This window comes from Nannospalax galili, unplaced genomic scaffold (genome assembly GCF_000622305.1).
Source record: "Nannospalax galili isolate Female #2095 unplaced genomic scaffold, S.galili_v1.0 scaffold1097, whole genome shotgun sequence".
Classification (NCBI taxonomy): Eukaryota; Metazoa; Chordata; class Mammalia; order Rodentia; family Spalacidae; genus Nannospalax; species Nannospalax galili.
The window spans coordinates 601,593-623,873 of record NW_008340640.1 but is presented as its reverse complement, the minus strand read 5'-3'; the positions used below and the strand labels follow the sequence as shown (position 1 = coordinate 623,873).

Here is a 22,281-nt window from a genome sequence, read left to right as displayed (position 1 = left end):
GAGGTGTCTTATAATGATGACAAAATACCCTGACCCCTCTCCCTTTTGGATTCTAAATAAGCAGATGAGTCAGACAAAAAAAAAAAAAAAAAAAACCACGAAGGGTAACTGGGTCGACATGGTAAAACAGACAGCTGTCCACTGATAGTACGGCAGTTAAAACAAAGGAATTCCTACAGGGTCAAGAAGATGGAAACGAAAGGCAATCTGACCATCACTGCTGCACATCCACCCTGCAAAAAGTGCACATGGCCACTGCCACCTTGGACAACAAAGCTTGTCTTTCTCTGAGGAAAATCTAAGAGGCTATTCAATCTCTGTTTTTATTCATGATGAGCAAGCAAGCTCAGTGCCAGGAGACTGGCCACCATTCCCTTTGCCAACACCTAATCAGTGAAGCCAGAGCCACAGGTTCTGCCTCCTACCAGCTGCCAGGTACCTCAAGAGGCACACTGGGTCCCCATCCAGGGAATACACAGGGTAAGGCTGAATGACCCTGTTACCAGGATACCAGCCCATCTACTGAGCTCCAAGGGGCTTAGAACATTCCTGTGTTCTCCTAAGCCATGATACTATGCTACCATGGACAATGAAAAGCACCAATATGACATAGTCTTGCTCACTCAGACCATCCCAAAGTCCTCACTATCAATTCAACTAATACTGAAATAGGTATATTTTGATCCTCCTGTAGACTGTTCCCTAGGCACAAATATCCAATAAATACAACCATCATAATTTCTTGGTCAGATGTTAATTTGAAGTATATAATTTTGCATATTTAGTTTGACACAGTAGTACATACATACATGTAATCCTAGAACTCAGGAGACAAACAGGAAAGACCATAAGTTCAAGGCCAGCATGGACTACATACTGAGACTGTCTAAAAACCGCAAGCCCCATCACCCAAATACCTGTTCTCATTAGGACTATTTCTAATACTGAGTGGTGTTGAGTTGGAAAGCAATACTTAATTGTAAAAAATAAAAATATTTAATTGTAAAAATAAAAAATAAAAAATACAAGAGCAGCATGTTAATGAAGGATTCTGGGGGGCCAGGCAGAGATGGCTCAGCAGTTAAGAGCACTGACTACTCTTGCAGAGGACCTTGGTTCAGTTCCCAGGACCCACATAGTGGCTAACAATCTTCTGAAAACTCCAGTTCCAGGTTATCCAGCGCCCTCTTCTGACCTCTGTGGGCATAGCACAATATGGGTACATTTACATTCATACATATAGAATATTTTAAAATTTTTAAAAAAAATATTTTTTGGTCTTTTTTGAGACAGGGTCTCCCTGTAGCCCAGCTTTCCTGGAACTCACTATGTAGACCAGGCTGGCCTTGAACTCACAGAGATCCACCTGCCTCTGCCTCCCGAGTGCTGGGATTAAAGGTGTGCGCCACCACGCCCAGGTAAAAAAAAATTTTAAAGAAAGGATTCTGTACATATATGGAAACTGAGGGGGTCAATCCATACAGCCCCATCTCTTCCCACACTTAGCCTAGAGAGAGACAGCAGCCTTGGGGTGTGAGGCTCTCCTAGGCTCCTAATGATTGGATCTTGCAATCATCAATCAGTTGAAAACTGGGAGGGCCCAACCCTGTGTCTTTGAGACCCACTGTTCCCTGAGCATTTCCGGGAAAATGAGGATCTGAAGGGGGCTCAGTTGAGCAGCAAGAATAGACACATCACAGGAGCTAAGGAGGTACTGGCTTGCCAAGTTAAATTCCTGATATTCAGGTGCCTTTTTAAATACTATAGTAGAAAAGGGAAGGAAGCAATCACTTCCCAGATGAGGAAGTTACTGCCAAGCAAACACCCTAGTTAGATAAGTCAAGGGGGCTGGAGGACTGGAGGAAGGTCAGGTCCTGCAAGTCAAAGTCCTGTTCCAGGTTTCATCAAATCCTACTGCTTGTGTCTCTGACTTTTTTTTTTTTTTTTAAATCTCAGTCCATTCTTCATGCTATGTGTACAACACAGGTAAGTGAGGGCTCTAGCTTATGGGGAGGGGACTGTCTATCAATCACCTGAGTTGGAAACAGTGTACTAAATATGCCAGGCCTGGCTCACAGTTTGGTTCTGAACAGGACAATGGAGGCCTTATCAGCCCCCTTGGAAGCTGAAGAGAGCCCGGGCTCTCTCCAGTTCCAGAAGGCCCTCTGACACTCTATCTCACACATTTGCTTCTTGGTTATTATAAAGCTTTTACATATTTAGGAAGCTTTTCTGGAATGGCTAGAGGCTCAGACACATTAATGATATCTGCACACATGTGCTTTTTATCCAAGTTCACAGCTTCTGGTCACTGGGGGTAAACAGTGTTATCAGTGATTATTATGGATTTAGTCAAGTATATTTTATTCCTGTCATTTATGAGCACTTGTGTTGGCTGGTATTTACAATGTCGGGATTCTGTCACTTTGGCAACCTTCTGAGACAACATTTTTCCAGTGTTACAGTGACATTTCAAAAACTCAGTATTTACAAGCAAACGACACCCTCTGGCTCTGTGACAGTGCGATTCATTGGTAGCTGAACAAAGGGACACTCATCTAGAAATTTCTTCAGGATACATTTCCGGCTCCTACTGGTTATGACTTCATGGCCTAAGTGGCCTTTTGCTCTTTGGAAGAAATAGAGCCCAGCCATCAAGGAAAGCGTTCCCCATAATGCTACTGGAATTTTGTCTTGTGTGGGTCCATATGGGTGAGATCTGTGTAAGGCTAAGCAAATCTAGTATCTCTAAGTCTTATTTTCCACTTGCTACAAAATAGATTTGGGCACCAGATATTTAGGTCCTTTCTAACTGTACCATTCTATCTTTAAAGATTTCAAAATTATAATCAAAAGCTAGATTCATTATCATCATTTTTTTTCCTTCATTCCCTACCTCAAGATTATAATGATGTAGAAGAAGCAAGAGGGAAATCACGATCAACCCAATTCATCCTCCCCATCTTCCATCAAGGAAATTGGCAAAAGGAGAGTCAAAGAGCATACAATCCCAGGGACAAGATGCAGCTGGCACTGAGATTCTCCCCCTGAACCTCAAGAACTTTTCTAACTTCAAGAAGACCCTGGTGCTCTTCACTACTACTGGGAATTAGAGTTACTACCAGGTGACAAAGAGGATGGGAAATATGTACCATGTTACCTCAATTTGTACCTATAGGAAACATTCAAAAGCTACACCTTTTTCTGTTCTATAGAGACCATGATACAGATATCTAGATTACTGCATTCCTCAGGACCTCCTTACATTCTCTGTCTCTCATATTGGCAGAGAGGTCCCAGAATCGTAGGATGGTCCATGTGTCTGAGGATGTTGCCCAAGTGATCAGTGGAGAGAGTTGTAACGTCAATTAGATTTTGTGAGCTTTTCTCTGTTACAAAAAAAGTTCTACCAACTTTGTCCAGGGTGAAATTGGTAGAGGAAATGGCAACTCAAGATCCAAAGACTAGTTTCATTTCTTTGCTGAATCTTGGTTTCTGTATCAATAATGAGATTAGATACAGTTCCTACCTTAAAGGGTTAATGATATGATTAACTAAAGTCAAGACATTTGCACAAAAGCATTGAAATATGAGACATGCACTTGCATGCAATCTGTACTACTGTTGGCTCAGACATTGATTTGCATAACTATCCCCTGACTCTTGAGCAAACACTTCCAGGAGATCCTCTCTTAAGCACTGGAGATAGAGGTGACAAAACTAGACTTTGCTTGTCTCTAGCTGTAGGATGTAATAGTCACTAAGGGAGACTAAGCACAGAAGGGTGGTACCTCATTCTAGTCTAGCTATAACACCAAACATTCTGGGAAAACAATGCTTGAATGCAAATTAGAACAAAGCATGTGTTATCTGATAAAAGAGGTATAAGGTGAAGACAAAGGAAGGATCGATAAAGACCCTCTGGCTAACAAAGGGCTTTGGTAAAGACATAGCCAAAACAGTCATGTGAAGCAGGCTGGTATAGTTGGAACTTGACAGGTGAGTGGTGCATATGAGCAGGGCTAGAAGGTGGGACAGAAGCTAGGCCACCAAGAGCTGATCCACTCCACTGGGGGTGAGATTCTAAACCCACAGAGGTCTCCTGAGCAAAGTCAGTGACTCTACCAGCAGAGGGTAAGCTCACTTGAAGGAGATGTAGGGTAGAAAGGAGGAGGGATGCAGAGGCAGCAGTAGTGGAGACTGGGGAAGTGGAAGAGCCAGCAGAGTCACTAGTATCCTGGAAGCAGAAATGATCTGATCTGGAAACTGAGGGTTTATACAGATGAAGATCAAACAGGCTCAGATATAGCTAGGACTGCCGTGTCACTGACCAAAAACCAAAGGACACAGATGGAAGGATTAATCAGTCCTAATGGAAAACTCAACAATCGAATTCATATGTAATCCCTCATTGAATTATCAATTTTTCTGCACTCACATACGCCAACAACAGAATTATCAGTGGGGCACAGTAATTTCAAAATAAATATACTGTACCCAAAATGGAAGTTTACTGGAGTATATTAATTGTAGAATGTCTAGAAAATTTTGATTGATGGCTGAAACTCTATATAAGTGATTTACAATATCCATATTTTATTTCTGGTCTATATCTATGACCATTTACAGCAAAAATAAATCTATTCCCATCAAGTAACAAGCAAAGCATTTGGACGGAACTCCAAAGGAGGCTCTAACCTTGGCATCTATGAAATTTTAGAGAGTTCCTAGGACCCATGAGATGAAAGTCTACTTTGTGACAAAGTCAAAGTCTAGAGTTCAAAAACTAGGTTGTATATGATATCTGCTAAAGGATAACACAAGTTCCCTAGTAATAAATTCACAGAATAATCTCGCTCAACACTCAGAACCCACAGTGGAAATGTTCATTCAATTTACAAACAGTACCCAAGACTTGAACCCTTAAAACAAATTCAGACAAGGTCTACTTGGTGGCTTCTAGAGAGGACTGAGGGAAGAGTCAAAGTCAATGACTTCTTGGCAAACAGGCCAGTTAAATAGCAGGGAAGCTGCAAGACTCCTTGAGGAACAATGTCATAGTGGTGGCAGCTGTTGACATGCCTTTTTCCCACATGCCACTGTCCATAACAAATATTTTACCATCAGTGAAGTCATGTTTTACCACTTACTCTGCCCATGACACTTCTGAGCCGCAGAGCTCAGCAGGACAGAATTCACAGTTCAAAAGTACTGGTCATAGATGTTTTCATAGGAGTAAATCACATCCATGGGTAGAATACTCAGTGGATGGAATTTCAAGGAGTGGTATTTCCTCAGTTAAGAGGTACTGCCCATATTGGGCATGATTAAAAGTTTGGTTTAGAATTCAAAATGCATTTTTACTGGAGAAAAAAATAACAAGTTCTAAAGACATTAAACTCTAAGATCTTGAATTCTGATTCTAGAGCATTTTGGATGCTGACTATAAGCAATGGCCCCATCTTGTATTCCTGTGAAATTCTGTATTCCCAGGAATCATGAGTGAGGCTGAAAATACCATAGAGGAAGTCAGATAATATACAATATCATGGGATCAGAGAACCCCAACTGGAACCAATGACAAGTTTTAATGCATCTTCCTACTGAAAAAAAAAAAAAATCTAAATATGTAACTATGTTTAGTCATGGCTGACCATCAAAACTTGACTTTCTACCCTCCCCCTGATATTCATCACCCAGTTTCTGTGCTATTGCCCTTTGAAGGCTTCTACTTTCTAACTGTTGTCTAGAATATATTACCTAAGTTTATGCTCCCCTTTGGAAAAGAATACACTTCTCACTTTGATAGCCATACAATTATAGTTCTTTTGAGTAGCACAAAATATTCTTTCTAAGAAATTATGAAATAAGATCTCTACTCATCTTTCAAGGTATATACATTTTCCTTCTGTATGGTGGGTATCTTGTCTTTGGATTATTTTTCTGTGATAATCTGAGATAAATTTATAAACTTTTCTTCTTGGTAACTGGAAAGATTAATTGCATGAAGACTGGAAAGATTAACTGCAAGACTATTAAGTGCTGGATAGGTAAAAAATATGATTATGTGATTTTTACATCATTAAATATTTTTTTTTAATTTCTATTTGCTTTACTATACTATGCAAAACTTGGACATTATTTATCATAGCAACTCATCCAAATTTATACCAAAATATTCTAGAGTGCTTCTGAGACAGTTAAAGTTTTAGAGAGCCTAGATATCAAAGGAAGCAATGCCATGAGCTCTAATCCTCTAATCCATCACCATTTTGAGGATGAATAGAACAAGTTCATGCTAGATATCACTGACCACACTGTCCTGTATAACCTCATTTTTTATTCTTTGACAATTCTATGCATGTATACGATGTATTTTTTATCATATACACCCCTAGCTCCCCGCCTCCAACTCCTCCCAGGCCCTCCCATCACACCTCCCTCCCTACTTCATGTCCTTCTTTATTATAATTTTTTAACCACTGAGTCTAATTAGTTTGCCCAGATGCACATGGGTGTGGGGTCATTACTGTGGCAAGGAGGAACCATCAGTGTCCATACTCTCAAAGAAAGTATCGCTAATGTTTTACTATTCTTTTCCCTTCACATAAAAACTACTTTGTAGACATCCATTATTGATTCAATCTTCACTCTACAAAGAGAAAGTGGTAAAAGATTTGACCCAGTAACAATCTATCTGCATATGTTCCTGTGACCAGTGAACTCATTTGATCTTCAGATTACATCCTACTTATTCTATGATCATGAGGATGATCTCAACCAATCCCCAAGATGAGTCTGATGAGTCTGATGAGTCTGATCCTGGTTACTAACCTTTATGTTTACTCAAACGATCGCTTAAAGGGAGAAAGCCACACTCTAGCCTTTCCCTGTGACCTTGATTATCCTGTGTTTACTGCAGCCAGAGTCTCAATGTTTTCTTCTTAGGTATTGTTTTGTGTTGAGATGAGGGAAGAAGTTAAACAAAAGTGAGAAAAGATGAAAGCAACTCATCAAAGCTTGAGAAAAAACAGCTACTTTGCTATATAAAAATAACATATTTAGTGATTTGTAATATAAGAATAAAATGAACTCACTACATCTCTGGGGGTCTACAATATGATCTTTATGAAAAGTAGCTTGCCAATTTAATTGAGGTAGGAGTTATTTCATTTTTTTACAGGTATAGTTTTCAATAAAACTACATATGCCTATAAAACTACAATGGCAGATGTGTCTCGATTATTAGAGGTGGGCTCAAGGGAATATATACAATGGATCTTGAAATCCAAAAGCATCTGCTAAGGGAGGGGGCTAGGGGAGGGCATCGCAGCACACACACATGTTCTTTAAGTGCAGCAATGTTTTGTTATTTTACTGCAGGTGTATAACAGAGATGAAATTTAATAACTTACTGTATACAAAGCAATAAAACTTAAAAGATTCAGTGCCCTGCTGTTCATTATGGTGGTGCAAATGAGCATGTATTATTCTACATGCATGCACGGTTAAACCCCAACCTACAGAGACCCCTCCATGCAGTGCTGTGGGGACAGTCACTGCTTAAAGTCTTCATGGTATTGCTGCTTAGTTATTGCTTATTATTGATTCCCTGTCATCCCAAATACATAAAAACATGGCTTTGCAGGAGGCTGAAAATAAGAGAATATATTTTATTAGAGTCACAAAAATGCTTTTACTGGAAAGATCTTCTGAAAGGAGAGGGGCATAACTTGAGGGGTGTGGAGGTTTCATTATAAGTGGTAACAGGTTCTACTCAAGGACACATGGTGAAGCATCCACCTAAAGTTACAACCTAACCAAAATGTCACTTCTCCATTTATTAAGTACAAGAACTATCTGACACAAATCGTGTCATGCTCTGAAAAAAGCAACACATTCGTGACTGAAATGTGGAAGCGGATACAACTGAACTGTCTTATATGTTTGGGGTTCTCTCTTTCTGTGATCTCCTGCTGTAGATAACCCTTAGCACACTGAGCACTAAAGGGCCAGGTTTCAGGACATTCAGTTTAGTGTATCTGTGAGTGGACACACATAGAAACAAGTCAACATATGCATGCAAAGTGAACAAACAATTTTCTAAAGGACTACACGGATGGCAAGCAGGTTACCGCAGTAAGGCGTCACAGCAGACAGACTCAATAGCTGTTCTCTCCTAAAGGAGCTCTTTCTCTAACAGTGCTTTAAACACCCTTTTGTTTCAGGTGGGAGGATTTTGTGGGTATCTTCTGGTCTTGCTGATATTTTAATCTTGAGTTTCACTTTTAATAGTTCCAGTAAACATTTCCTTGATTACGAAACAATCGTGCCTGACTTTAGACAAAAGAATAAATATTTGGGCCACTTTGTTTTGCAGAGTTCTTCTGATGCTGAACTAAGAGTACATGGATGTTCTTAAGAGAAAAATGCTCCAGGGCTATCCTGATGTCTACAAGATATACAAGTATACATCAGTGTGGAACTTCCAGGAGCACACTGCAGAAAGCTCATATTTTGGTTTAGTTGTTCATTGATTTTCCTTTCTCTATCATAATAGAAATACAAAAACGAATAATTATAGTCCTAATTTACTAGTACTTATTAAAAACCTTTTAATGCTTTTATAAGGAAAAAAGTTAATCCTCCCAAGTCCTGCTGAAGTTACAATTTGGACACTGCATGTCTGTCACTTTGGTAATCACACAACATCACAAACCACATTCTATGGCTTTTTATGTGCTGTTTGTCCTGAACTGTGTAAGACTGGCCTATGTTTCCAAACACATAACCAAGTTGTTTTATTTATTGCAATAATGTTAAATGTTATTGTCAAAAAAAAAAAGCCAATGGGTTACATTTAAAAGCCTGCTAACACTATCATTTAAAAATTTTACTATACGCCTTCCTGGTGCTTTAAGAACAGTAACCTGATTAGTGATGAATCCAAATGTGTCATTGTGGAAAGGCCAATATATAATCTGTACATTTTAAACAAAGTGTTGATAGTGTTGCTAAGGTGTGAACTGGCATATTCCACCCCAGCCTTTCCACAAGAAATCCTCATTGATTTTGAGGAAACCGCATATGTTAAGTTATTGGAAAGTAGATTATTCCTACAATCTACTTTTTTTCCAAGGCAGGTCATTCAGGAATGGTAGGGCTTGTCCTCCTCCGTGAGGCCAACCTGAACAGACTTGAGTGATGCTCTCTGCCATAGACACTGTGCTAGTCCAAAATTTGAGGGACCATAAAAATTACTCAGTATGTTTTCTCTAAATAGTACCCAATAAAGACCTCAGAGGCCTAGAAGCCCAATCATGGGCTTAGGTGGCAAGGGCCCCAATTTGAAAGAGTACTGTCTATGAGAGCAGGCAAATTTGAGTTCAAAACCTGTTCTGAAACTTAACTCAGAGTGTGATTTTGTGGTCTGCTTCTGTAATTTCTTTGAGTACCATTTTTTAGGTCATTAAATGAGGATAATTAGGTCACTCCAAGGTTTATACTGGCACCTAATATTAGTTTTCCAGCATTCCTTCAGTCTGAGCCCAAAGTACCTTTCAGAAATTTACACACTTTTACATTAATTCATCAACCACATCTGGACCAGGCAGGGATTATTTCCAGTATTTTGCTGATCCTTAATACAGCAGCTTTGTAGAGCATAGCTGCAACCCACCTACATAAAAGTAGGGCATGGCAGGGAACAATGGTAACCCTAGTGTAGGAGGTGTGGAAACAGAAGGACTCCAGAGGCTCCTGGGTCAGCCAGCCTAGAGGAAATGGTGAGCTCCAGGTTTAGTGGAGATGCTATCTCAAAAAATAACACAGAGGTCAATAGAAGAAAATACCTGAAGTCTCCCACACGCATGCAGGCATGCATACACACACACACACACACACACACACACACACACACACAAATGAATTAATTAAAATAAATCCACGTTGAAATCCAGTGATTCAGGGAAGCATCAACAGTGCATGCTAAAAACCATCCAGTGATCAGCTTATCGGGAAAAGGAATATCTGCTTAGTACCAAAGAGTCAGCACAGAAATGGATCATCTGCCATTTGCACAAGCTTTCTTTTTAACAGAGTGACTGAGGGGCTATTTAACCAAATGATCCAGTCAGTGTGGCCATGAGTACAGAGTCCTAGTAGGTGACTATGAAGCTCTCCATATCACCCTGATATCCTTCACACAGAAGTGCTCAGTCTGAATTTCTATAAACCTTTAGAACTAATTTTCAGCATGGAGACAAACAAGGGATGAACAAATTAAACAGAGAAATATTCCCAGGTTTCTAGGAAAGGGGATTTTTTTAAGGCAAACAGCCTGGTCTCTTGGAGGTAGCCATCAGTGAAAACCAACTAACCAAACAACACAACGGGCTCTGCTCTAGTCTGAAAGAAATTATAAAGAGACACAGAAACCAAAGGTCACACATAAATGCAATGTATACTTTAAAAAAGAAGCCAATGAGAATATTTTCATGAAGACAACTGAAGCAATTTGAATATGAATTATGACGAATTCCCCTTCTTGTTAATGTTGGGTAGGAGAAGGTTATACCTAAACCTGACTACATCTTTAGAGTAAACTCAGGCTAGGGATATCCAAAGTCATCCTGACTGCAAACATCCTGTCCTGCTGTTCACTCTGGCCCATCCAAATGATCAGACCAAGATTTTGACCTTTGGTTCCAATAACAAACCCACCAGAAAGACAGAACGTCTGTGATTCCCTTCTTCAAGCTCAGCCACATGCACACTCTTCCTGACAGAAGAATGCCAGCTATATATGTAAAAGAAAATGGCAAAATTACAACATAAAAATCAGTGAGGGCAGTGAAACCACCTGGTGGACAGTCAGTTCAGAGCACTTGGAGTACCTCTACAGAGAGTGACTTGTGATCTTTGAGAGCCTTATTAGAAGAAAATGCTTCCAAAAGACTTTCTTTGAATATTATTTCTTGATCTTCATAGGCACAAAAAAAAAAGATGCCCACTGCATGGTTTGTATACACTGCTATTCAAACTTCATTTCCTCTAATGATTTTATACAGTGACCCTGAGGAAAAAAGTGTAAGATCTTACAGTTTTAACCGATCTTACAGTTTTAACCTGCCCGGCACAACACATAGTGCAAGATAGAGCAGACGTGGCCCTTGCCCTCCGGGGCTTCTGGAACCTAGTGGCAGCCAACAGTCAACAAACATATTTGTAAAGCTGCCATTATTTATATCATAAAGGGAAAGCAGAGAGTTGAAGGGGTGTACAGCAGGCCTGCATGGAAGAGGCTCCCAGGGAGAATGCGGGGATCCAGGCTGAACCGAGACCAAGAGCAAGCACTCTGACACAGCATCCCATGAAAAACAGCATGGGTTTCTTCTCCCACAAGGTCTAACTAGCCATTTTCACAACAGACTAAAAGGGTCCCGTACCTTTTTTAAGCTCTTTCTATTTTGACTTTAGGCAAGAAAAACTTTTTAAAAGGCCAAAGCTTTAACATTATTCCAGTCGTATTGGCTTTTGTATCCTCCCCCAAATCAAAATAATCAGAAGAAAACTCAATTCTTACTTAAAGGTATAGTGCATTTCAGAATCAACATATTTAGTTTCAATTAATTGCAAATGAGAAGGCTTAGGAACTAAGTTACACATAGAAATAACATGTTTCCTCTACAGTGTTAAAGGTTCTGAAATTTAACAAGCCTATACTAGATTAATTAAGCATAATTTTTAAGTTTACTCCATCGGTTTTAAGATCTAAGCCTCAAATAATATTATTAGCACTGTCCTATTGGAGTACTTCTCAGCAAGGAAGGAAATATGGATATAGGTAATGCTGGCCTTCGCTACTTTACTATAGGAAACGGGGTATAGGCTGAGATGTGCCATAGCGGAATTCTGAATAAAGATTTCAAGGCATCTTGTGGATTTTCAACATATCACTAATTTTCACTCCCTTTTAAATGAAGGTCATATGTAATATACTTCCATGCCTTGAATAATCTAATTCAGGCAAGAAGTCTAAAAGATATATCAAGGTCAGTAGGAATGCCAGATTTTGAACAAGTGCCATTAAAAGTTAAAAGAATAGATAATTCCACAGAACATTCTAGGAAAGGCTCAAATTTAGTTGCATATTGAGTCACCAGGGGAGTTGGTACAGCAGGTCAGGCCAATTCCTAAGATACTAATTTGACTGGTCTCAGCACTCAGCTTTCTGGCTATCATTCATACCTCTCCTCCTCTCCTCTTTCTACCCCTCCCCCCCTTATTTCTCGGGGAACGCTAATAGAGAAAGCAGGACTTTAGACTACATCCACAAACATCTCCTGATCGCCAATGCCAAACTTCCACTCAAGGTGAAAAGTTCTAATAATTGGCTGTCCACCTCACCTTGCATTTAAAACCAGTAGAATTTGGCAAAACAAAGAGTCTGCCAATCATCAAACATCCTATTTAAAGCAGAGAAAAAGATACCAAAAGCAAGCAGACAATATTTTTCCCTTCTATTAGTTACGATGCTGCCCATTAGGAATTGGGTACTGGCTCTTACAGGATTAAGGTTGGGCTAGCTTGTGAAAAAGCATATTTTCACCCATTTTTGTTTCTGTCAGACTTTCCATTATAAATTTTATTTTCGTTGCCAGTAAAAGTAGTATGAGGTTGTAATTTGGCAAGAAAGTTTTAAGCCTGGGTGAGATCTCCATACATCAACTGGATGTGAATTAGCTTTCACATATTTAGTGAGAGAACTTTTAAAAGTTCCTTTGGCCACTTCTGTTTGTCCATGGGTTCATTTTCTGTAGGACTTCCAAAGTCTCAAAGTCTCTTTCTGATAACTTCACATGGAAATGCATTGATTCACTTATTCATATTATTACCCAATTTTAATGAAAACAACTTAATTGATAATAACCTGCAGACTTTTTATTTTTCTGTGAAAATATCAATTTTTAAAAAGCTGTGTGTTTATCACTATTAACATTAAATTCTTAAGAGAAACACATTGTTGGGTGTATGTGTAAACGTATTTAAATATTATGCTGATGTACTTTTGAAATACTATATATCTCACAATAATAAATAAACCCTTCAGGACAATGTTTTACTACCTGTTGCTTACCACCACTGTTTCTGTAGAGCAAACAAAAAGCCACTGGGACTAGAATAAGCATGTTCCCATAAAACACTGCTCATCCCTTTAGGTCCACAGGCTACATTGTTATCATATGAAAAGGCAGCTTTGGAGCTCCTCCCCAGGCACCCCATCTAAAGGTTTTCTGTCCAGCATCTCAATAATGTAGCAAACAGGCGAAAACAAAAGCTCCCCTCCCCAAGAGTCACTCACCTTGTTACACACTGGGGAAGCATTTCAGCTGTGATCTGCTATTTAGACTTGAAGCCCAAGACACAGGGATTCTGCCTTTCTTTTTGGTTTGTATAGCTGGTGTAGTAGACAGGGATTCAAAGAACAATGCGGCTCAAGAAAGACTGATTCCCTGAAAACACTCTGGTCTGCTCTTTTCTCAAATTTCACAGAAAGCCGAAATCCAGAACATGTACACTTTCTCCTCTCGTGGCCCTACTTCCCCATGCAAGGAATTCTCAACATTTCCCTTTCATTATCCTTAAGTACCCCACTGTTTATGGGTGGACACTGCTGCGACCATGCTGAGCACACAGATAGCCCGTTCTTGCAAAACTCACAAACATGAAGCGAACTAAGGAGGAAGGCATCCCCACGCTCCCCAGCTACGTTCCGGGCTTCTGAAGAAAAGCAGATGCAGTTAAGCTCCAACATACAAAAGAAATTTCCTGGATATGAACGACTCAAAAGGAACCTCCCAAGGCCCCCAAATTTCAGCCCTCACACAAGCCAGGCAAACCACCTCCATTCCCCCCATGTCCCTCTCCACTTCTCACCTTGTGTTTGCAAAAACAACAAAAAAATTTTAGCTCAGTTTCACCAGAGGGAAGTTTCCCACAAATGCAGGGAGGAGGGTCTGTGCTCTGCTCACACAGACTCACAGGGTCTGGATGATGCTTTCCCAAGTTCAGGGGCCTCACGCTTACTCAGCAGAGGAAATCTTTGTGTCTGTGAGGAATCACGCCAATTCCTATTAGTAAGAAAGGATACAGGGGCGAGGAAGCCTATTCTCTCAATGACCAACGAAAGGGGCCCAGCGAAAACAGAGACCTGTGCCATGACCATCTGCAGAAAGGATGTTGTCAACTTTCTTCTCCCCAAAACTCTGGCGACCTCTGCCTTGACCCTCAGAAACCAGATCCACAGGAACCGGCTTTTCTGCAGGAATTGAGAGCTTTACACCAGAGACCCAGCACTGTGAGGCTTGTTGCCCAGGCTATCTGCCCCGAACATGTGCACTCACATTCCAAAGATGTTTCCGCTGCACTGGAATGGCTGTAAATTTCTTTCCTGCAGAATTCTTTCCAAGCAAACAGCCATGGGCTGCACTCCGGCAGGAGTTCTTAACCAAGAGCTGTGTAGCTCATCCCAACAAATCTTTTAGATGCCGAGTATGAATTGGCAAGTGGGCCAGAGGAGTCAACTTTAAAAATGCAAATGTATACGGGGGGGGGGAGAAAACCTTCAAAACCAACCCACCAGGATTCCACCTTTCACGACAGATGAGTGGTAACATGAAGTAACTTCCTTCAGACACCCTGTTTCATTACTAAAGCACGCGGGTGCTTACAGTTTTCAAGGATATATTAAACAGGTTGTTTTAAAAAAAATCTCAAATGGGCTTTTTCTCCTATATCATTAAAGTAACTGGTGAGGGAGTTTAACAGAGGAAACATCCTTTTTTTCCCCACCCCGACATAAAAAAGAATGTACATTTTCTTTGGGTGAAGAATAAAACAGTAATGAGCTTTGGTTATTAAAAGTGTAATACCACATTTCAGTAAGAGCTTTTTTAAAGTAATAAATCAGTGCTTTTCTAAAAAGTATAAATTAAAAAATATAAGCTTGACTATGATTAATAAAGAAATTAAAATTCAAGAAGAAAACATTTATAAAATTTCAATTGACGAGAGAAAGCGTCCACTTTGCCTATAGATAGTATTTTTTTTTCAGAAATGGGTTCTTTCCAGAGAGTTAAGAGTATACAGATGCAGAGGGCACACAGATACAAACACACACGCGCTATACTTTTGTATTACACTGGCATTTTATTATTTAATTAAAGTGCTCTTATTTTTCTAGCTCATGCACGCTTCCCCTGAGACGGCTTCGCTGTTAGCCTGCTGGCCTTGACTTCCAGCCAAAAACAATTCAGAAACAAAAAGGGACAACAAATCATATTTTCACAGACATTTTTATCCCTCAATACCACCCTGCTATCACACAACATCATAAAGCCCCTAAGAAAATTATAATTTAGGGCAGCAGCCACCCGAACCCAGGATTTGACACATGGCTCCACGGAGTATTTCTTGGGTAAGAAATTGTTCAGTTCTTAATTGCAAATAAACTCTTTTGATAGACCCACTTTCACCAACATGGCTAGTTTGCAAACAGTGCCAGGGGTACTGGCTGATGATTTAAAAAAAAATAAAAACGAGCCAGTGGATGTCGTTCTGACCCGGCAGAGACCTAAAAACCAGACGTTTATCAGCCCTGAGCTCTGAATTGCTTTATTCCTTAAAGGCAGTCCTGAGAAGGCTCTCCACCCCTGCACCTTAGTGTCACAGGGTAAAACGCATAATCACATCTGAGAAAAAAAGCTCACTTCCCAGGTTGAACCTCTCACCTGTGCCCCAGTCAAGAGTGGTACTTACCTGGTGGCAACCCTGTAAGTTTTCTCTCCCATAAGATGAATATGAACCCCTTTCAGTTTTACCTGCCAAGAGAAACAATAAAATAGTATAAATCGTGCTTTTCCTTTAAAAAACACTCTCCTGCAGGTAACAGACATCTACTTCTCTTCCCCGATGTTTACATACGTAAAGTAGGCACTACTGGCAATGTATGCAAGCAAGAGAGCGAACAGCACTTCCTCACTCTGGCGACGAAAAACTGGAAAAAAATACCCTTCATTCCTATTCTTAGCCAAACTGCTCCACACTTCCAAAAACTGTCATTCCAGTGGTCTCCACTTTCTCTAACAAACAAATTGTCATCCCTTATTTTCACTTTCTTTCTTTCTCACAAAATTTGAACAATTTCATTTTTATTTACACAGCAGGCAAATGATCTATGTAATGACCCTAGCCTGGTAATTCCCATTGATTATATTGACACTTAATGGGGAGGCCAAAGCTAATCAATCACAGGCTCTCCAGATGGTGAATCGAGCAAAGAAACTGTTCTAAATTCTAAGCTCTCTCCCCTTCTCTCTCTCCTTTTTCAAAATTCTCCTTCCCAGGAGTGAGCCCCGTCATGATCACGATGATGACAGAAGACACACTGGGGAAAGAAGGCTTTGAGAAAATCACCCACACCCGAGTTCAGGTTTTACCAGGAGACCCACCAGGCCTGGGGACTGGGGACTGGATGAATGTCTTGCTCCAGTTCTAACAACTCCATGTGTGCCTGTAGACTGTTCAACAGACATGTAAAGACCCAAGGCTACAACACAGTCATATGTAAGGATAAAACCAAAGTTACACTTTTTCTTCTGTTTAGCTTTTAATAGACAGAAAAACAATCACATTGCAAGAGGTCAGTGTAGTTGCATCTTGTTAATGATGTTTGAAGGGTCGCCCTAGAAATCTGCTCTTACCAGAAGAGGGGGGATTGTGGGGTTGTGGGACAATTCAGTGCTCAAGACCTCACCCCATCCAAGACTGATGGCCATGTCTTCCTTCAAGATTAGGGCTTTGAGATGGACTATATAGATCATCACATCATACTCTTCTTTTATCCCAAAGGGAAAATTCAAAACTTGTCTCTTTTATTATTTGGATATTTTTTGTTTTGTTTTGTTTTGTTTTTTATGTGTATGCAAGCGCAGCCATCTTGTGCAATGCCTGTGGAGGACAGAGAGGGCGTCGGATCCCCTGGAACTGGAGTTACGAATGGTTTTTAGCCACCATGTGGGTGCTGGCATACAATCCCAGGTTCTCTGCAAGACCAGCAAGTGCTCTTAACCTCTGAGCCATCTCTCCAGCCCCCAAAACTTGTCTCTTGAGGAGCTGAATCAATATCCTTTTAAAGTCTACAATCTTCAAAACTTCCCCTCTCAATTCAACACAAATGCTGAAAGCAACACTAGTCATTTTCTCTTTTAGGTCAGTGTCAATGCCATCAGAGTATACAAACCCACTTGACAGCACACAGAGAATGTATCTTTCAGATTTTTTTTTTTTTTTTTGGTCTCTTTAAGACAAGATCTCCCTGTAGTTCCAGCTGGCCTGGAACTTCCCATGTAAACCAGGCTGGTCTCAATTTTATAGAGATCTGCCTGCCTCTGCCTCCCGAGTGCTGGACTAAAGGTATACACCACCATGCTTGGCTTTTTATGTTTTGCTTTTTAAGACAGGTCTCCTGGTAGCCCCAGCTGGCAACTGGCCTGGAATTTGCTATGCAGACCATGCCAACCTCGATCTCATAGAGATCCGCCTGTCTCTACTTCCCACCTGAATGCTAAGATTAAAGGCTTGCACCACCGTGCCCAGCATCAAATTTTATCTCTGACCAAAAGTGTATCCCATATCTATGTCCTATATTAACATATCAAACAGAAAGCAATTTTGCAAGACAACTGAATATTCTGAGTCTTACACCCAAACCCACAAGATTTTCTATGTCTAACAAATCTCAAACTTAGGAACACTATATTTCTGTTATTGTCTTCAGTGCAAAGTATAAAAATCAATCAGCATCATTTCCAGTGAAATGAGACACCATCACACATGGTATCAAACCTGGGAGAGGGAAGAAAGAAACTTTGGCTGTAATGACTGTGCAGGTGCACTCATCTGAGACCATGATGCAAGCGGTCACACACACAGATCCCTTTACTCATCTGTGTCATGTAAGCTACTCCTACCTTTTAACTGTACTTCATAATTATTACTACCAGAAAAGGCTCGACCTTTATGTGCAATACCAAAGGACACGTGTCTTCCCTTAAGCTCTTATATACATGAAATCGTCAGCACACCATGACATATTTGACTTGGACACAACACTCACTGTTTAACCACTTCATGGCCCACAGACAGAAGGACAGAAAAATAAAGAATGAGCTTTGTCCTTGCAGGAAATTGAACATCTACTACAGTGATTTGGTAATTTCCAAACACTGAATTGCAAAATTATAAAATACAAGGTACAAGATAAAATGTCTTTTTTGGTGTGTGATTCTCTAAAGGATTTTTGCCTTCCAATAATATTTCCCAAACTCGACTCTTAAAACACAGAATTAGAGAAAATAATTTTCCTCCCAAAATTTGTCTCACTACAAATATATAAGTTGGGGCTACACCTTCTATTTAGGATAATGCAAATAGGAAGGTCTAAAATATGAAAAGCAAGAAAGTGTGAGAGAGAAATGTGATAAGGAGAAGAAAATGGAAAAGAAAGAGCATGGGGCTAGAGGGGAGGGGAGGAGACAGGAAGGAGGAGGAGGAGGAAGAGAAGGAGGAGGAAGAGGAATAGGAGGAAGAGGAGGAGGAGGAAGGGGGGAGGTGGGGGAGGAGGAGGAGAATTCACACCACACAGAGTCCCTAAAGTATTGTTGGCTCCACGGGCCCAAATTCTTTACTATCATATCAGATACAGACTGCTTAATCTTAATTTTGCTTGTTAAAAAATATTTATCCAGATACAAAAATAAACCCACTGCAAATTACAAGTTGTCAGGGTTTAAAATCTACTCCTGTTTGTGTGGGGGAGGATGAGAGACCAGCACAGACATGAATCATTCTCCGTAATTTGAGTGTTTCCATGACATCAATGGGCACCCGTCCAGGACTCTGTCGAAGTCTGCGAGGTACCAAAGAGGCAGCGCAGCCAGCAGGAGGCTGGGAGGTGGCCTTTTTTTTTCCCAAGGATTATGCTCCTTGTGAAGGTTTCATCGGTAGCATCCACTTTTACCATCAAGCAGATCGCTCTGGAGATCATGGGTGAATGCATTTCATTCTGATAGTGGAAGCCTTTAACTTTACTGAAGCTTTTTGTTTCCAAATTCAACTATAAATCTGCCCTCCGAGTTCAAACTCCTGGTTGGGAGCAAAATAATTAGAGTTTATAGACAAAGCCCCAGGACCTCTCAAACATCAGATTTTTAACCCTGTCATTTTTCAAATGATAAAAGCGGCCATTTTAAATGTCACCTCAGTTTCCAGAAAAAAAAATTATATGTGTTTATGCATATATATATATATATATGTGTGTGTGTGTGTGTGTGTGTGTGCATTGTGTAAATTGCCCAGTAAAAATTAGAGATGGTCTTGATGTTGGTTTCCTATTTAAATTCACTGGAACACTGGCTTCAGATAACAAAACTTTCAAGAGCACTGATAACATGTACATGTTTGAATAGAACCCTCAAGTAACTATGAATCTGAGGAACACAAAAGCCCCCAAATATCTGTGTTTACTCTGTGTCAGGCATGGATTTTGTCCCTTCTATCAACTAGCCGGCACACAGAGCCTCTCTCCTCCTTTCGCCATTCTTTACCACCTACCCACCCACTCCGAGTCCCACGACCACAACGGGCACTTTGAAAGAGCTCAAGATTCCGTTTTCCAAATATTTGAAAGAGATAGCGGTGATGAACAAGCCCTGCGCACTCACTGCGGGATTTTCGAGACAACCCTCCAGTACTAGAATGCGACAGGCGCTGCGGATATTTTTTGGCACAAGGACAGTGGTGGCAGTGCCAAGCCCCATGGCTAAAACCACTGAAAAGAGGCGTGAGGGGAGTGTTCATCGCTCAAGTCTTTTACTGCTCAGAGTACTGTTGTCCACGTTTTAAACACTAAAAGTACCCGTTAAAAACATTTGTGTGTGCTCATAAATTGGGAGGAGTGTGAAATATATACCAGAAACAACTCTTCTCAGGTATTTGATACATCTTTATACCTAAAAGGACCAAATGTCAAATTTTGCTGCTGGTGATGATTCCCGTGCATGAAGAGAATGGTCTGACCTAATGATGAATAGAGAGGTCTGAATGAAAGCTACAGAGAGGGTCCCACAGGCCAGGTCCACACACTGGCTAAACAACTTTCTTCTCCAAATACGATGTATAAAGAACCATGTAATACTATGTCACCATTTTTTTTTTCAATTAAATAAGAATGCTGTAAATGAGCAGACACTGCACCCGTCAATCAATCTTGGAGACAAAGGAGATCAACATGCAGCCTCCTGTCTAGAACAGGTCGGTGTCCACAGGAGCTAAGGATCCAGGAAGTCAACATCGGCTTTGTCCAAATCCAGCCCATCCTAAGGCTGAAATCTATATTTAAATGTGATTACTAAGAATGGTACCACATGGCAATCAATAAAGGATTCACTTGCTTTTTCTGCTGCCACTAAAAACTTAATCTCAGCAGAAAATATCAGCCATTTACAATTTTTAAGGCCAATCTTTTCGCTGATCCCTACGTGATAATTTTATCATGTTTTCCTCAAAAGTAGAAGGAATAATTGTTGTTTTAATTTGGGGGTAGTGTGATTAGCAACTATTTAAAAAAATCCAAATTCAATCCTTATATGTTCTTCTATTATTTGCCATTTGACTTCTGATTTTCCTGACAGTGTACCATGGTATCCTGTTGTAAGGGAACTGGATAATAATGAAAATATTACATGAAGAGAAACAAGCTCATAAACCCATTCCATGCACAAGAATGGAAGACTCACCTGTGGTAAATTAGTGCACCTGGGTGCACACACTGTTTCAAAGCCACAAGGAAAGATCCAAAGACAGAGAAGGACAACTTCTCTATAAGATGACTCTCAGAGGTAAGCTGGGGCTTAGACTATCATTCTGGTGGTTGGTCAGGAAGGTAACAACCTGGTCACACTAAGGTATGTAACCTTTTCTTTGTAAAAAGGCACCTTTGATGGTTATATCCAAATGGAAGTTGTTTTTGCCTACCACAGAAACAGGCGCACCTCTATGGTAGAACACCGCCTCTTGTTCAAAGCTTTGATGAAAAATTATCTGATCCTGCAGGACAATACCAGCAAGGCTATTTTGCTGTTAATCCTCGTTCTGGGAACAGAAGAATGAGCCTTTTGTTCCCCAGCATCAGACTAGGGAACTCATCGTAAACATGCTTGCCTCAGAATAAATTTCTGTTCCTCGTCCCAGCCCCAACCCATCTCTGCTTATCCTATTAATTTTTTTCTTTTTCTTTCTTTTTTTTTAAAATGTACTGAAAAGGCTACTCCATTAAGCAGTAAGTAGAAGTTTCAGGGGTAATAAAAATACACACTGGTGATTATTTAAGACCCTTTCATCTACATGGCTGTCTTTTCATCCCCTACCTAAATAGGAAGAGCTGAGAGCTCACCTCACAGGAGCCACCACCCAGGAGGCTCTATGTACACAGACTGACTAAGCTGCACAACATCATAGTGATGGAAGCAACATGAACACCATTTTACAGATGAGGAAGCTGAGGCACAGAAAAGTGACTGAGGCCATACAGACCAATGTGACCGAGCCAGGATTCAAATCCTGCCATTTATGCTTACATTACTGTTGGTGTTTAAATTCTGGGGGGAAAGCATAAATAAACCAGAGTTCAATACCGAAGACTCTGAAATCCCAGAGCTCAAAACACTCATGAATTTGATATGAAATTAATGAAAGTGTCTTATAGGCGGGGATAATTTACATTTACATGGTGTTTTATTTCTAAAAGGTCTCTAGATATTTTATAGTTGTACAAATGATATACACGGAACCTGTGACGTCTCACAATTAACTGCCACCGTCTCCATGTTAACTCAAAGCAAGTAATTAACAAAAACATGGCAGAAAACAGCATTTCTCCACATTCCCTATGTAAGGACTATAACTGTGTATTAAAATGCACGAAGAAGAATGAGAGTAAAGACATAATTATAACATAGAGCAACTCAGCATCACTCACAAGTGTCTGTCTTCTACGGAAACGTAATCCCACAACAGGCTCCAGAAGTCAAATGGGAAACTAATTAAAAGGATACAGGAACTGTTACAAGCTATCTGTAATCTTTTCCCCATAGTTTACCTTATATCCTAGCATGTTAAAGGCTCTTACAAGTCCTGCAGTGAAGGTTTTTAATTTAATTT

The 22,281-nt window shown here is 40.2% G+C and overlaps 1 protein-coding gene across 17 annotated transcripts in view; it reads right to left on the bottom strand.

The window, feature by feature from the left end:
- Positions 1 to 22,281, bottom strand: part of Tcf4 (transcription factor 4) — a 353,045-nt gene that overhangs the window by 155,763 nt on the left and 175,001 nt on the right. For 12 of the 17 annotated variants that reach the window (XM_008835657.3, XM_008835659.3, XM_008835658.3 and 9 more), the window contains one exon: positions 15,820 to 15,881. In XM_008835657.3, the coding sequence (XP_008833879.1) occupies positions 15,820 to 15,881 (62 nt within the window). Of the gene's footprint in view, positions 1 to 14,212; positions 14,230 to 14,405; positions 14,553 to 15,819; positions 15,882 to 15,984; positions 16,357 to 22,281 lie in introns of those variants that run through there. The other 5 variants (XM_008835662.3, XM_008835663.3, XM_008835661.3 and 2 more) reach the window with 5 other exon arrangements.